The sequence below is a fragment of the Oryctolagus cuniculus genome, chromosome 12, assembly GCF_051225735.1.
Source record: "Oryctolagus cuniculus isolate XC-2025 breed Fujian yellow rabbit chromosome 12, ASM5122573v1, whole genome shotgun sequence".
Taxonomy (NCBI): Eukaryota; Metazoa; Chordata; class Mammalia; order Lagomorpha; family Leporidae; genus Oryctolagus; species Oryctolagus cuniculus.
In genome coordinates this window covers 21,550,747-21,567,415 of record NC_142878.1, presented here as the reverse complement: position 1 = coordinate 21,567,415, position 16,669 = coordinate 21,550,747, and the positions used below count along the sequence as shown (strand labels likewise).

The following is a 16,669-nucleotide window of genomic DNA, read 5'->3' as shown; positions in this document are numbered from 1 at the left end:
AATGCCAGCACCCCAGATGGGTGCCAATTTGAGTCCCGCCTGCTCTACTTTCGATCCAGATCCTTGCTAATGGCCAGGGAAAGCAACAGAAGATGTTGCTTGGGTCCCTGCACCCACGTAGGAGTTCCGGATGGAGTGCCAGGCTCCTGGACTCAGCTTGGCCCAGCCTCAGCTGTTGAGGCCATCTGGCTGTTGAGGCCAAACAAACAAAAATCTTTTAAAAAAAACTGTTCCAGTTTTAATATATAATTTCAGAATACCTCAAATTTAAAAGATCTCTTGTGGCAATTCTCTCATGTACCGATTCACAAAAAAACCACTTGTTTACTAGTCTAGCAAAATGAAAAAGAACATGTGCATTCACAAAGTACCATTACAAACATTTACATGCACATTAACAAAAGTAATATGCATTAGTTCAATATTTTTTACTGTAATGTAACTAATACTCTTGTTTAAAAATATAGTTACAGCTCAAATACTTTATTGATTTAGCCACAGTAAGCAATTATCACAAAGGAAAAAAGAATATTGATTAGGATTTTATCATTACTTTCTAATCTACATTTAAATCAAAGCACAGGACCAATTCACATTTCTTAGCTTTACAGATCTAATTCAAAAACTTTTCTGTTATATATCCCTCTCAGAGAAATTACAGGAAAAAACAAACATACTCTGACTGCTAATTTAGTAGGTTTGCCTCCTATAAATAACTTCCCAGAAACCATTTGGCTGAGGAAATATGGAAAGAAAAAAAAAAAAAAACATAGTTTACAAAGAACATAAAATGACTTTAGTTCTTTACAACTGATAACAAAATCTGTCCTTTTATTATATTAAAGAAAGAGTTGGAAAATACCTAACTGGAGAAAGCCAAGGCGAATGTCCAGACTAACTGTCCTTCCCCAGTTAGCAAGTTTGACTCTATCTTCTGTGTACATGGCACTCTTCTGCTTTCAGAGGACTCTGTTCACACTTCTTTCAAAGTACTCACTCAGGAATAGCAGAATTGCCTTATTCGTCTTTGCACATGTAGTCAGTACTACTAAGTTTGTGGAAAAATGAATTTTAAGCAAGTTTATTTTGATGAAAAAAAGTTTTGAAATCCATGCATATTCTTTTCATAATGCATATTTTTCATAAACTTTTTGGAGACTCATTGTATGAATGAATTTCAAAACTTTTGTACCAAAACATTTTTTTTAATTTTTCATTTTCTATGAACTTTTTAAAGTACCACTAGCAAATGTTTATAAAATGAACACAACCAGAAAAATTATATAGCTTTCAAGTGTGTTAAATAACTCTCTTGAGAGTTTTTAAAAACTAGAGAAAAGTACCGTTGCTGCTTGTAGTAGAGCAGAGCAAAATCAGTTTAGTCATAGCAAAATCAGTTAACCAGTAGTGACCACAAGAAAATCCTTAGTGGAAATAACAGAAGCAGTTTTGCTACACTAAAGCTCAAATAAAGGGGGTTAGGGATGACACCCCCAGATTAGCAACTTCTTATATTCATAATTAAAGCAACGTATTTTCTACTGAGTCAAATTAACTTTTAAAAAATTATTTTTAACAAAATCTACTCCCTTTTAGCTCACCTAAGTGCCAGGCCCTGTTCTAAGTATATTCTATATTATAACTCACTTGATCTCAGCAATTCTGAGAGACGGGTACACTGGTTTGAGAAATGAGGAAAAAAAGGCACAGACAATCTAAGAAGCTGGGCAAGGCTGCACAGGACACTGCAGGAGACAGTGGGGCTCCAAAGCTCAAGCTCTGGATTCCAGACCACACGCCTTTCTAGACGAGCACGTGGGCTGCTATCTTTACCACAAACACTGAGTGCAATCAAAAGCATTAGAAACTAAATAAATTTCTAAATTTATTTCTAAAACAACAATTTTCCTTTCATGATTTATTTTATTTATTTATTTTTACCCATCATGTCCACCTCAACTGGGAACTTATTTATTTTTTTATATATATTTCCTGAGAGGCAGAGAGAGACAGAAACAGAGAAAGACAGAGCTGCCATCCACTGGTTCCATCCTCTGCCTGGGGCTAGGCCAGGGCTGAAGTTGAGAGCTGGGAACTCAGTTAGGTCTCCCCACATGGATGGCAGGGGCTAAAGCACTTGAGCCATCACCACTGCCTCCCAAGGTCCTTAGGAGGATGCTGGAATCAGGAGCTGGAGCCACAAAATTGAACCCAGGCTTAACTGCTAAGCTAAATACCTGCCCTCCAATTAGGAATTTAACCTTTTATCATGCCACTAAAATCCCTTTCATAAGTCACCAATAAACTGTGTAGCCAAATTAAGAAGTCTTCTTGAACTTGACTTCTAGCCAAACCTAATTCATTTTACTGAATTGCTGCTTTCATTCTTTAAAATTCCAATTCATTTAATCTTTGAACAGTAATACAATTACATGCTCAAAAAATATAAAAAGGAATATGGAGAAAAGTCCCTATACTAACCACTGAGTTTCTCTCTACCAGTAACTATCATTTGCTTCCTTTTTAATATTCCAGGGATTCTCTCTGCATAGATAAGCCAATATAATTATGTATTCTTATTTTCTTCTCCTTTTTACATGAATGGTGTTTCACTGAACATATATTGCAGATCTTTCTACATCATTACATAGTGTCCTCATCCTTTTTAATAGCAGCTTTACCAAGATATAATTCACATTTCATAGAGTTCACATAAAATGTATTATGGACATTTCATTCCACAGAATATACAATTCAATAGCTTTTAGTGTATGACAGAGTGTGCCTCCATCACCACTGTCTAATTCATAACATTTTCATGACCCCAAAAAGAAATGTTATACCCACTAATACTTACTCCCTATTCTCCAATCCCTACACATACCCTGCCCCACCAACCCTGGTAAAACTAATCTACTTTTAGACAGCTTATTATGAACATTCCATATAAATGGAATTATATAGCATGTGGCCATTTGCATCTGGCTTCCTCTATTTACCATGATGTTTGTTTGTTTTTATTCATTTGAAAGTCAAATTTAGAGAGAGAGGGAGAGAGAGACAGATCTTTCATCCACTGGTTCACTCTGGGAAGGCCACAACAGCCAGGACTGGGCCATGCTGAAGATAGGAGACAGGAGCCTCTTCTGGGTTTCCCACGGGGGTGGCATGGGTCCAAACACTTGGGCCACCTTCTGCTGCTTTTCCCAGGCCATTAGCAGAGAGCTAGATTGGAAGTGGAGTAGCCAAGACTCAAACCGCACCCATACAAAATGCTGGCATTGCAGGCAGGGGTTTAACCTGCTATGCCACAACATAAGCCCTCAGCACGATGTTTTCAAGTTTCACCCATGTGGTAGCATAGTTAGTACTTCATACATTTTCATAGCCCAATAATTTTCCACTGTATGGATATGCCACATTGTATTTATCCTTTCATCAGCTGATAGATACTTGTTCCCTTTTCACTTAGCAGCTATTATTAACAAATCTAGTATGAGCATTCAAGTGCAAATTTTTGTCTGAGCATGTTTTCAATTCTCTTGGTTAAATATCTAGAAGTGAAACAGCCAGACCACATGGTAACTATGCTTCACCTTTCAAGTAATTGCCAAACTGTACCATTTTATATCCCCATATGTCATTGGGTTCCAATTTCTCTACAACCACACCAATATCTGTTATTATCTTTATTATTATTATTATTATTACTTGAGAGACACAGAGGAGAGAGTGGGGGGGATCCCATTTCCTGGTTCATTCTCCAAATCCTGCAATTCCAAATCTCCCAAGTGGTGGTGAGAACTCAACTACCTGCTGTCTACCAGAGTCTACATTAGCAGGAAGCTAGAATCAGGTGTGGAGCTGGGACTCAAACCCAGGAAGTCTGATATGGAATGTGGGCATCAACTGGCGGTCTCATTGCTAGACCAAAAGCCCATTGCTGTCTTCTTTTTGAGGAAGTGGGTCCCAGTGGGTGTGGAGGAGTAGCTCATTGTGGTTTTGATTTGCATTTCCCTAATGACTAATGATAGTGAATGTCTTTTCCTGTGCTTATTGGCCAATATGTGTATTTCTTTTTAGAAATCTATTTTATTTGAAAGTCAGAGTTACACAGAGAGAGGAGAGGCAGAGAGAGAGCGGTCTTCCATATGCTGGTTCACTCCCCAATCGGCTGCAATGGCTGGAGCTGGGCCAATCCGAAGCCGGGAGCTTCAAGATCTCCCACATGGGTACAGGGCCCCAACGACTTGGAACATCTTCCACTGCCTTCCCAGCACATTAGCAGGGAGTCAGATCAGAAATGGAGCAACTGGGGCTTGAACTGGTGCCCATATGGGATGCCCAGAATTGTTTTTACCTGACAGATTAGAAAATTCTGAAAGTTTGATAACAGTCTTGGTTGGTGAGGCTTTAGGAAAATAACCATGCGCATACATTACTTATGACAGTATAACTGGTACAGTTCCTATGGAGAGCAGTTTGTAAGAGCTATCAGAAGTAAAAGTGTGCATCTCTTTGACCCAGTAATTTTAGAATGGGTCCCAGAGATAGACTAGCACAAGGGTACAAAAGTTCATGGAAAGTGGAACTAAGATAAGCTTATTTTGAAACACACAGAATTAAAGTTCTGCATGGTTTTTCCATAATATGTATTTTCCATGGACTTTTGAAGGACCCCCTCATACTTGTTATTTTAAAATAGGATCCACGGACCAGCATCAGTGTCATAGGGGGCTGTTAAAATGCTAAATCTCTGGAGTCATGTCAGACCCACCAAATTAGAAACTCTTAACAAGATCCCAGGTGATTCATGTGAACCTGAGTTTGCAAAGTACTGCTGCTAGCATATGTGAGAAATAATATATGTAAAAGATATCCTACATACAAAATTGTTAGTATTAGCAAAAGCCTGGAAACCTGGATTTCCAAATATATTCTATACATCTATACAGTACAATACTGTGTAGCTTTTTTAAAAGGTGAAACGAATCATAGATGTGTTAAGTGACTTGTAACTAGAGGATACAAAGAAATCTTACAATTCAGAAAAAGACAACCTAAGTAAAAGGATTTGAAAAGGCATTTCTTTAAAAAAGATACACACTGGATGCCAGCGCTTTGGCATAGTGGGTAAAGTGGCCGCCTGCTGGCATCCCATATGGGTGCCAGTTTGAGACCCGGCTACTCCACTTCTGATCCAGCTCTCTGCTAAAAAAAAGCAGCATAAGATGGCCCAAGTCCTTGGGCCCTTGCACCCACGTGGGAGACCCAGAAGAAGCTCCTGGCTTCGGATTGGCCCAGCTCTGGCTATTGCGGCCATTTGGGGAGTGAACCAGCAGATGGAAGACCTCTCTCTCTCTCGGCCTCTGCCTCTCTGTAATTCTGCCTTTCAACTAAATAAATAAATCTTTTAAAAAATAAATAAAAAATAAAAATAAAACTGTGTTGAAATTAAATGAATTGAGAATTCTATACTTGTAATCAACTATTAAATTTCTACTGGTCCTTTACCCTACTCAACAAGTAAGCAAAAATTCTCAATAAAGCAGAATTATACACCCAATTCTAAATCAAAACAGAAAAATTAGAATGACACAAAAGGTAAAATGCCACGTTTAACCAGAATACCCCTCTTTGTCTCGAAGCTAAGGTTATACTAATAAACTTTGTTTCTATTCTGTTCAGAAATTTCAGGTGAAGCAATTGGTTGAAAACTTCAAAGTGAATATATACAAATTCTTAATTTAGTGACTATGGAAAGCAGGTAAACAAACTAACATGAAAGACAAACAAATACACTTAGTAAGCATCATTTAAAGATTTCAAAGTACTTTTTAAAGAGTCAATATTACACATTTGGTGATTGCCCACCTCAGTTGCTGGGGATTTTCATGGATACCAACCACCCAATAATGATCAGATTTTCCTTTGCAGTGCTCTCTAGTGTTACATATGGGAGTCCATGCATCAGCAAGCCCTCTGTTAAGCATTCGAACACAGCCTTCGGAGTCCACATAACAAGGGGTACCTACACACCAACAGAAAAAGAAATCACTTGGAGATATAGCTAACATGTTTGTTCAACCTTCATTTCAAAAGCAAAAAGCAAAAGGTCAATAATCTAAGATTATTTCTCTCAATATTTTACTAATCATACAGAATAGGACCTAACTGAAGGAAGAAAAACTGTACGTGTTATGACTGAGATCTTCCCAAATAAAGAGAAAAATCCAAGTTTCAGTGAAAACTATGCCACCTGCTGGAATATCACAAGAATAATCTTTAAGTGAATTTCACTTAAAAAAATTAACCATGAATCTGAACTGGTTACGAGAGACTAAGAAAAATGACTAAAATCTAATATGAGGTGGTGACAAAAAGAAATACGTCTTTGGTACTCTTTCTTCCAACTCTCTTTGTTGCTGTTGTCACTGTTCTGTCCCCCAAGTCTTAACTAAGCAATTATTAACTGGGAAATAGGTAAGCATCACTGCTTCCCACCTCAGGAAGTAAAGGGCAAATAATGCAATTACCCTTTCTACAAACCTTCTCACTCTGAAACCATCAGCTCTCAGAACTTGAAACTGAGTGGTTTGGTTGCAGGAGGGGAGCTATACAAATGTCAACTATTAATGGTCATATTATTAAATCACAAATGAAGTGGGTGTTTAGCTTTGAAGTTAAGATGCCCACACCCTAAAAAGGAGTATCTGGGTTCAAAACTCCAGTTCCAGTTCCCAATTCCAGTTTTCTACTAATGCTGACTCTAGGAGGCAGTGGTGATGGCCCAAATAATTGGGTTACTGTCACCCCTGTGGAAGAACTGGATTGTATTCTCAGCTCCCACCTTCAGCCCTGGTCCCTCAGTCACTGCAGGCACCTGGGAAATGAATCAGTGAGCACTTTCTCTATCTGTATTTGTCTTCTACCTCTCAAAAAAAAGTTTATGAATAATGCATTCAAAAGATAGCTTTTTTAAAAATTAAATTACTAATATGATATCAACAGAAAATACATCCAGCAATAACTAATTTTTTTAAGTCAATTATTTGAAGGGTAGAGCAACAGAGAGAGAAAGACATCATCCATCCACTGGTGCATTCCCGACATAGCCACAACACCAAGGGATGGACCAGACCAAGGCAGCAACTAGAAACTCCATCCTGGCTCTTCCATGTGCGTAGCAGGGGCCCAAGTACTTGAGCCATCATCTGATGCCTCTCAGAGTGCACATTAGTAGGAAGCTGGATCAAGATTTGATCTCAGGCACTCTGACATGGCATGTGGTCATCCCAAACAGTGGTTTAACCCACTGCGCCACAACAGCCACTCCAGAAATGACTGATATTCTAAAAGACAAACAGGAGTTTCCAATGACATAAATAAAAGGCATGAATCTCCAATAACATAAATATGTAAGTCTATGAGACAGGACTTTACAATAAAATACTACTCAGTGTCCTTCAAACCATCTGTCATAAGCTGCTAAAAGGGGCCTGCAATAGCACTGCCCAATAAAAATGTGAGCTACAAATCTAATGGTGCCACAATTAAAAAAAAAAGAGAGAGAGAGACCAGCAGTACAGGGAGTTAAGATGGCTTACAATGCGGCCAGTACCGGCACTGTAGGCATCACATATGGGCACCGGTTCAAGTCCAGCTGCTCCACTTCTGATCCAGCTCCCTGCTAATGCATCTGAGAAAGCAGTAGAAGATGGACAAAGTCCTTGAGTCCCTGTACCCATGTGGGAGACCTGGAAGAAGGTCTTAGCTCCTGGCTTCTAATCAACCCAGTTCCGGCTATTACAATCATTTGTGGAGTGAACCAACAGATAGAAGATCTTTCTCTCCTTCTTTCTCTTTCAATATCTCTTTTTTTAAAAGATTTATTTACTTATTTGAAAGGCAGAGTTACAGAGAGGTAGAGGTAGAGAAAGAGGTCTTCCATCTACTGGTTCACTGCTGAGATGGCCACAACAGCTGGAGTTGAGCCAATCCAAAGCCAGAAGCTTCTGCCCAAGGACTTGGACCATCTTCTACTGCTTTCTCAGGCCATAGCAGAGAGCTGGATCAGAAATGGAGCACCCGGGACTCGAACCGGCACCCATATGGAATGCCGGCACTGCAGGCAGTAGTTTTACCCACTAAGCCACAGTGCCGGCCCCACTAATAAATCTTTTTATAAAAAGTGAAGCTACTCTTAATACTTTGATTTGATCAAGGGTAGCCAAACTATCGTTCAATACATTATCAATATAAAAAAATTTGAGACATTTTACATTTTTTTTCTTACTAAATCTTTATAAGTATTTTCTACTTAGAGCACATCTCAATTCAGGTAAGTCATATTTCAATGAATCAATAAGTCACATGTGGCTACTAGTTACTCTAGAGGACAGTACACATTTAGAAAATTACTGATTTTTGTGTAGAATCTGCTAGAGAAAATATAACTTTACCATTGCTCTATATCTCTTCTTTGCTATATAACAAACAAAAAATTATATTTCCCTCTTCATAAGTTTTCTAATCAGAATTCTCATAAAAAGAGATTTTGGACATAGAACAATGGCTTGCCTAACAACAGTAGTTTCTTTCCAGTTTTTCCCACTTATTGAAATTTAAAAATTTAAGTATAAAATACAGATAATTTATCTCTAAAGAAATTAACTGTGGATAAAACAATGAAACAACTTTCCTGTTAGAAAATGTCATTAATATAAAGAAATAGATTTTTCTTGCCTTCAGCTGAAAACCCAACCCATGCAAGGTAGGATTTCCTTGTAAGAGGAAGAGGGTCACCATGCAAAATCTGTTTTTTCTTTTTCCCCAGCTCTAGCAGTTGAACTCCAAGGCACTGATCTCCATCAAACCCTGTACCTAGTAAGAAAATAAATATAAATCAGGCATTAAACGTTATTCTATTATAGTAGTCTACATTATTTTCTGTGAATTGATTTTGTGATAGATTCTGAGAATAACTAGCACTATCTGTTATGGGTAAACCATTCTAATTGAAGGACCATTAAGATATTAGAAGCAAACTAGGGGGGGCTGGCACTGTGGCATAGTAAATGAAGCCGCTGCCTACAGTGCCAGCAACCCATATGGGCGCCAGTTTGAGTCCTGGCTGCTCCTCTTCCAATCCAGCTCTCTGCTATGGCCTGGGAAAGCAGTAGAAGATGGCCCAAGTCCTTGGGCCCCTGCACCCACATGGGAGACCCGGAAGAAGCTCCTGGCTCCTGGCTCCTGATAGGCACAGCTCCCGCAGTTGCAGCCAATTAAGGAGTGAACCATCGGATGGAAAACCTCTCTCTCTCTCTCTCTGCCTCTCCTTCTCTCTCTGTGTAACTCTGACTTTCAAATAAATAAATAAATCTTTAAAAAAAAAGCAAACTAATACTTTACGTGGGCTATTTATATAACGTAGTTATAAATGGTCAGGCATTCACTCAGGAAATATTTACAGAGAACTTGCTGTGCACCAGGCACTGGTCTAGGCACTGGGGCTACAAGGCTAAATGAAGTCACCGTTCTCATGAAATTCATGTTTAGGTAGGAGAAGAGAGACAATAAAAAATGCTATAAAAAGATAAAATGGGAGTAGACATTGTGGGGCTACCGGTAAAGCCCCGAGCTGGGATGCCCATGCGGGGGCGCCAGTACAGTCCAGGGTACTTCACTTCTGATCTTGCTGATGTGCATCCTGGGGGGCTTGTGGACTTGGCCCGCATGGGAGACCCAGATGGAGAATCTGGTTCTTGGATTTGGCCTTGCTGTTGCTGGCATTTGGGAAGTAATCGAACAGACTGAAGATCTCTCTCTGTCACTCCGCCATTGAGGTAGAAGAAAATATGTAAACAACAAAAAAAACTTTTTAAAGCAAAATAATATGATATAGAGTACAGACTAAGTAGTAACTTTTGATTAGATAGTCAGAGATAACCTCTCAGAAAATAAAAAAAAGTTTCAATTTTATTTCTTAATTTTAATTAATTTTCTTTTTTTTTTTTTTTGACAGGCAGAGTGGACAGTGAGAGAGACAGAGAGGAAGGTCTTCCTTTGCCGTTGGTTCACCCTCTAATGGCCGCCGCGGGCAGCGCGCTGCGCTGATCCAATGGCAGGAGCCAGGTGCTTCTCCTGGTCTCCCATGGGGTGCAGGGCCCAAGCACTTGGGCCATCCTCCACTGCCCTCCTGGGCCACAGCAGAGAGCTGGCCTGGAAGAGGGGCAACTGGGACAGAATCCGGCGCCCCGACCCGGACTAGAACCCGGTATGCCGGCACCGCAAAGCGGAGGATTAGTCTAGTGAGCTACGATGCCGGCCTATTTTAATTAATTTTCTTGTGAGAGCTAGAGAATGAGCTCACATCTGTTGGTTTAGTTTCCAAAACGCTGCAATGGCCAAGACTAGATGCAAGGACAGAGACAGGAACTGGGAATCAATCCACCTCTCCCATGTGGGTAGGAAGGGCCCAACTATTGAGCCATCACCGGCTCTGACAGACTGCACTGGCAGAAAGCTAAAATCAGGCATGGAGCTGGGACTCAAATCCAGACACTCCAAAGTGGGATGTGGGCCTCTTAACACTGGGTCGAATACGCTCCCTTGAGAATGTGAAATTTAAGTTGAGCTATGAATTACATGTTGGAGCCAGTCATGTAAGCATTAGGAGAAAGAACTCTATAGTAGACAGGGGAACAGCTAATGAAAAGGTCCTAGAGGAAGAACAAGCTCAGATATTTACTTATTTTTAAGATTCTATTTATTTATTTAAGAGGTAGATTTACAGACAGAGAGAAGGAAACACAGATAGAAAGGTCTTCCATCCTCTGGTTCATTCCCAAAATGGCCGCAACTACCAGAGCCAAGCTGATCCAAATGCTAGGAGCCAGGAGCTTCTTCCGGGTCTCCCACATAGGTGTGGGGGCCCAAGTATTTGGGCCATCTTCTACTGCTTTCCCAGGCCATCAGCAGAGAGCTGGATCGGAAGCGCAGCCAGGACTCGAACCAGCAGCCACATGGGATGCCAGTGCCACAGGCAGGGGCAAAGACCTAGGCTACTAGGCCACAGCGCCAGACCCAACCATAGGTATTTTGAACACAAAGAAATCCATATGGCCATCATAAATAAGGTAGCAAGAGGAAAAATGGTAAAAGATGAGGCGGAACAAGGCAGACAAGGACTAGGTCAAATAAGATTAGTAAATCCCCTTACCATCTTATGATACTAAGTTTCATTTTTATTCCAAAAGTGAAGCAAAGGCAGGTAAATTAGAGTAGCAGAGGGACATGATCTGATTCATGCCTTTAAAAGATGACCTACGTTGCTGTGTGGTGAAAAGATTTGTAGGCAAAAATTGAGGCTGAAAGACTACTTAAGAGAATACAGCTGTCCAAAAGAGAACATCTGGGTTGGATCGGGTATTAGTGGAGGAAGTAACAAGGAGACTTGGAATGTATGACTTCATAGAACTGACAAAGATGTGAGTGAAAGAGAAGAAGCCATGGTAACATTTAGATTTGCAATTCATTGAGATGGAGAAACTACAAGAGAAGCCAGTTTGAGAGGCAAAGGGGAAAAAAAGGTTTTATTATGACCAAGTTAAGACTGAGATGCTTTTTAAAACTGTCCAGAGAGATTACAAAGGCAATTGTACGTGTAAGTCTGCAGCAATGAGGAGCAGCAGGGCTGATGCTATCCATTAGGAAGTCACAGATAGAGATGTATTTAAAGCCATGAATCCTGAAAAAATTTCCCAGAGCAGCTTCTGAGACGTTTTTTAACATAAGAATTATAAAAATTAATTTAGAGTTGCAACCAGGATTAAAGAAAAATGAAATCAAAGGGTATAGTGTCCATGAGACTTCCACTTCAGTCACATTTGCAAATATGTACAGAACCGCAATGAAGCACCTATTTCTTACTGTGGCTAAGCACCCAAGAGACTGGAGAGATTATGGGAGAAGAGGCTATCCTCCAGCTAAAAGGTCAGCAGAGAAGTCAACGAAAAAAGGTAAAAAGAAGCCACAGTGAGAGGAAAATTTGGCAGAGTTATATCACAGAAGCCAAGTATTTCTTACGGAATTCTAGAAAACAAAAACAGCATAAAGAGATCATCACAAACTGGAAAGACCAGTCTTACTTAGCACAGTGCTAGAGACTGAAGACAGAACATGAAATAAGAAAAAGCAGGCAGCAACTTTTTAAAGTCATATTCATTGCTGTTTTGGTTCCCCCCCAGGGGTCTGTTTACTTTTGAGGTATTTAAATGGAAAATTCTTTGATTTTGCTTGCTAAAGAGCTAAGATTTCTACATGAAAGTAATTAACCAAACCCCACCTTGGAATTCTCTCTATAATACAATTCTACTATAAATAAAATGTTTTCATTTCCATTGCTATTAGTGAATACAACAAAATTCTCTACATTTAAATATTACACTAATACAAATACTACATGAATGCAAAAGGAGTTACATAATTCAAAACAAAGAGTAACAACCAAAAAAAAAAGCACACTGAGGTTATTTCCATTTTACCTCAGGTCATGGTAAAATTATAAAGGACTGGTTTTAAAAAAAAAAAAACCCACCTCTGTGATAAACAATGAAAAGCTGTTCTCCGTGTCCTGCCATTGACACCACAGGCCCCAGAAGGCTGAAGATCTCTTTCTGAACACCTCCGATAGTAAACAATCGAAGGAGCAAGGCACTTGTAGCAGCAGCCACCCATCCATGACCAAGACATATGGCTTCAATGTCCTCATTCTGAGGCATGTCGACTATCCACTCTTTGCTGGAATCCCAGGAACTAAAGTGTAGGCAGTGAAGCTTGCTAAAAATTAAAACAAGAGAGAAAAAGCAAACTTTCAAATGACATTTTTATACACATATGATTAATCAAAATACCTAGTACCAAAACCAAGTCGCTTATTTTTCTATTATGCACCACTAGTAAAAGAAATAGCTTTTTAAGAAATTATCAAATATTATTAAAATGAACTGTATTAAAACATTTCAAGTCATATTTTTGAGGAATAAAGATAAAAGAGAATATTTTCAATATAATGTTAATGAAAAATGGCAAGCTAAAAACTGTCCAATGTGATTCTATGCTATAAATGCACACAAATTCACCATCAAGTTTTTTTTAAAAAATAGAAGTATTAAAGTGTTAATCAAAAATTCTAGCTGCAACAACAAAAAACAATTGATCTGGGGCTGTTGTGGCACAGCTACTTGTGACGCTTGCATCCCATATCAAAGTGCTGTTCAAGTCCCAGCTGCACCTCTTCCAACTCAGCCCTGCAGATGTGGCCATTTGGGGAGTGATCACTGGATGGAAGACCTCTCTCTATCTCTCCCTCTTTCTGTCACTCCATCTTTCAAATAAATACATCTTTTTTAAAAAGTTAATACAGAAGAACAAAAAAATCATGCATATTATCATCATGGCTAAAAATACTGATATGTTTCCTATCTTTTTTCTTTGCATATGCATGTAATAATTAAACTCTAAGCTTCAGAATGCAGATACAGTAAGTATTTGGAATCAACAGGCAGTAGCAATTTTCTAAACAGTAACTTCAAGGTGAAATTTTAAAATGTAAAGGTAACATTTAAATGGAATGTGGCTGTGAAATAAAAATCTAAAGAAAACAAAGGGAAGGATATGGAAAATAAAAATTGTACATGAAAATAAATGTTCTAATTATGTAAGCTATTCTGCATTAAAGACATTTGAGTCAACAGCAATTTATAAACTGACTTAATTCAAATAATGAATAAAGTACTGAGTAGATTTTTTATAAAGATTTATTTAAGTGAAAGGTAGAAATACAGAGAGAGATCAATTCATCTGCTGGTTCATTCCCCAGATAGCCACAACAGCCTGGGCTGGGCTAGGTGGAAGCCAGGAGCCAGGAGCTTCTTCAGGTCTCCCACATGGGTGCAAGGTCCCAAGTACTTGGGCCATCTTCCACTGCTTTCCCAGGTACATTAACAAGGAACCAGACAGGAAGTAGAGCAGCCAGGACTCGAACCCATACCCACATGGGATGCTGGGACTGCAAGTGGAGGCTGAATGTTCTACGCCATAGGGCAGGCCTCTGAGCTGACTTTTATAACGTATAAATTAGAAGGTGAAATACAATGTTAAAATGCTCCAGGATGAGTATACTGTGTCACAGACTTCAATAAGTACTCAATCACCTGAGGATCTTGTTAAAATGCAGATTCTAATTCACAAGGTCTGGGATAAGATCCAACTTGCATTTTCAACAAACTCACAGAAGACCTATGCTGCCTGTTTGTAGATGGTTTTATCAGCAAGGAGCAAATGTGTACAATCAGAAGAATTCTAATTTTAAATCATCTGGGGGGCTAGCGCTGTGGCATAGTGAGTAAAGCTGCCACCTGCAGTGCTGGCATTTCATATGGGTGCCGGTTTGAAACCTGGCTGCTCCACTTCCTGTTATGACATGGAAAGCAGTGGAAGATAGCCCAAGTCCTTGGGCCCCTGCACCCGCGTAGGAGACCTGGAAGAAGCTCCTGGCTCCTGGCTTCCGATCGGCACATCTCTAGCCATTGTGGCTAACTGGGGAGTGAACCAGCAGATGGAAGACCTCTCTCTCTCTGCGTAACTCTGACTTTCAAATAAATAAATAAATCTTTCCACCCACTCACCAATCTATTTACCTACCTAGCTAATCAAAATACGTAAATAAGTCTAAAATATGAGGGTATTTCAAAAAGTCTGTGGAAAATGCCATGGAAAGGTAAGTTTAGGAGTCGGCATTGTGGTATAGCCAGTTAAGCCACTGCCTCCAAAGCTGGCATATCATATGGGAACCAGTTTGAGTCCCACTTGCTCCACTTGCAATCTAGCTTCCTGTTCATGCACCTGGGAAAGCAATGGAAGATGGCCCAAGTGTTTGAGCCTCTGTACTGACATGGGAGACCTAGAAGCAGCTTTGGGCTCTTGGCTCCAGTGTGGCACAGCCCTGGCCATTGTGGCAACTGAGGGAGTGAACCAGTAGATGGACAATTTCTCCCCATCCCACTCCCCCATAACTCTGCTTTTCAAATAAATAAAATAAATAAATCTTTTTTTAAAAAAAGCAATTGTCTGCTATTCTCTATTTAAAAAAAAAAGATAAGTTTAGTCTAATGTAAAAAGTTTCAAAATTCATTTAGTTTTTTCATAAGATGCTTTCTTTTTAAATTACAGTGGTATAGGCCGGCGCCGCGGCTCAATAGGCTAATCCTCCGCCTGCGGCGCCGGCACACCGGGTTCTAGTCCCGGCCAGGTCACAGGATTCTGCTCCCCTTGCCCCTCTTCCAGTCCAGCTCTCTGCTGTGGCCCGGCAGTGCAGAGGAGGATGGCCCAAGTCCTTGAGCCCTGCACCCCATGGGAGACCAGGAGAAGTACCTGGCTCCTGCCTTCGGATCAGCATGGTGCGCCGGCCACAGCGTGCTGGCCGCGGCGGCCATTGGAGGGTGAACCAACGGCAAAAGGAAGACCTTTCTCTCTGTCTCTCTCTCACTGTCCACTGTGCCCATCCAAAAAAAAAGAAAAAGAAAAAGAAAAGTTACAGTGGTATAACATTCTTAAAAAAAATATTTATTTATTTATTTATTTGAGAGGCAGAGTTACAAACACAGAGAGGGAGAGTCAGAGAAAGAGTTCCTCTCACTGGTTCATTCCCCACATGGCCACAACAGCCAGAGCTGGACCGATCTGAAACCAGAAGCCAGAGCTACGTTAGAAGTGGTGCAACCAGAACTCAAACCAGTACCCATATGGGATGCTGGCATCACAGCAAGAGGCTTAACCTCTACACTACAGCACCAGCCCCTCCATGAGCTTTTTGAAGACCCTTCATATATTAAGTAGAAAAAAAGCAAACTGATAAATAGTATCTTTAGTGTGCTTTTTTTCCTTTTCCTATCAAAATTTTATAAAGACAAAAAGCCTGGTCAATAGTCATCCATAGCTGGGACTGAATTAACTGCAAAGGCACAAAGAACACTTCTGTGTGATCAAAAAATAGAATCTGTTTTTGACTGTCATAGTGGTTACAGGAGTATATATGTATTTGTCAACACATCAAACTATACACCCAAAGTAAGTATTTTATTGTATATAAATCATACCTCAATGAAGTAAGTTCTATTTATCGTTTAATCTTTGAAACTTATTTTCATTTACATGAAAGGCAGAGGTGAGAGGGAGGGGGAAGAGGCGAAGTGATAAAGGGGGTAAGAGACAGAAAGAGCTTTTTGCGTCTGCTGGTCTACTTCCTACATGCCCGCCAGGCTGAACGCAGGAGCCTAGAACCCCATCCAGGTCTCCCACATGGGTGGCATTAAGCCCTCATCCACGCCTCCCAGCGTGCATTCACAGGAAGCTGGGACTGACTGGGGATGACAGTGTGTCAAGCAAAGGCTTAATCCTCTGCAAAATAATGCTGGTCACTAACTTTTAAACAAAGCGGTTTCCTACAGAAGAGAATCTAGAGAGATACACAAATTGTTAACACAGTTATAGCTGAGAACAGAATTTTGGGTGGAACTTCCATTTTTTTTTAAAGATCTACTTATTTATTTATTTGAAAGGCAAAGTTACAGAGATGCAGAGGCAGAGATAGAGAGAGGAGTCTTCC

The 16,669-nt window shown here is 40.0% G+C and overlaps 1 protein-coding gene across 1 annotated transcript in view; it reads right to left on the bottom strand.

Moving 5' to 3' along the window:
• Nucleotides 1–16,669, bottom strand: part of WDHD1 (WD repeat and HMG-box DNA binding protein 1) — a 64,264-nt gene that overhangs the window by 17,809 nt on the left and 29,786 nt on the right. Inside the window, exons 13-15 of the mRNA XM_002718259.6 lie at nt 12,599–12,840; nt 8,746–8,883; nt 5,875–6,031 (exon numbers count right to left, since the gene is read on the bottom strand). Coding sequence (XP_002718305.3) covers nt 5,875–6,031; nt 8,746–8,883; nt 12,599–12,840 — 537 coding nt within the window. The remainder of the gene's footprint in view (nt 1–5,874; nt 6,032–8,745; nt 8,884–12,598; nt 12,841–16,669) is intronic.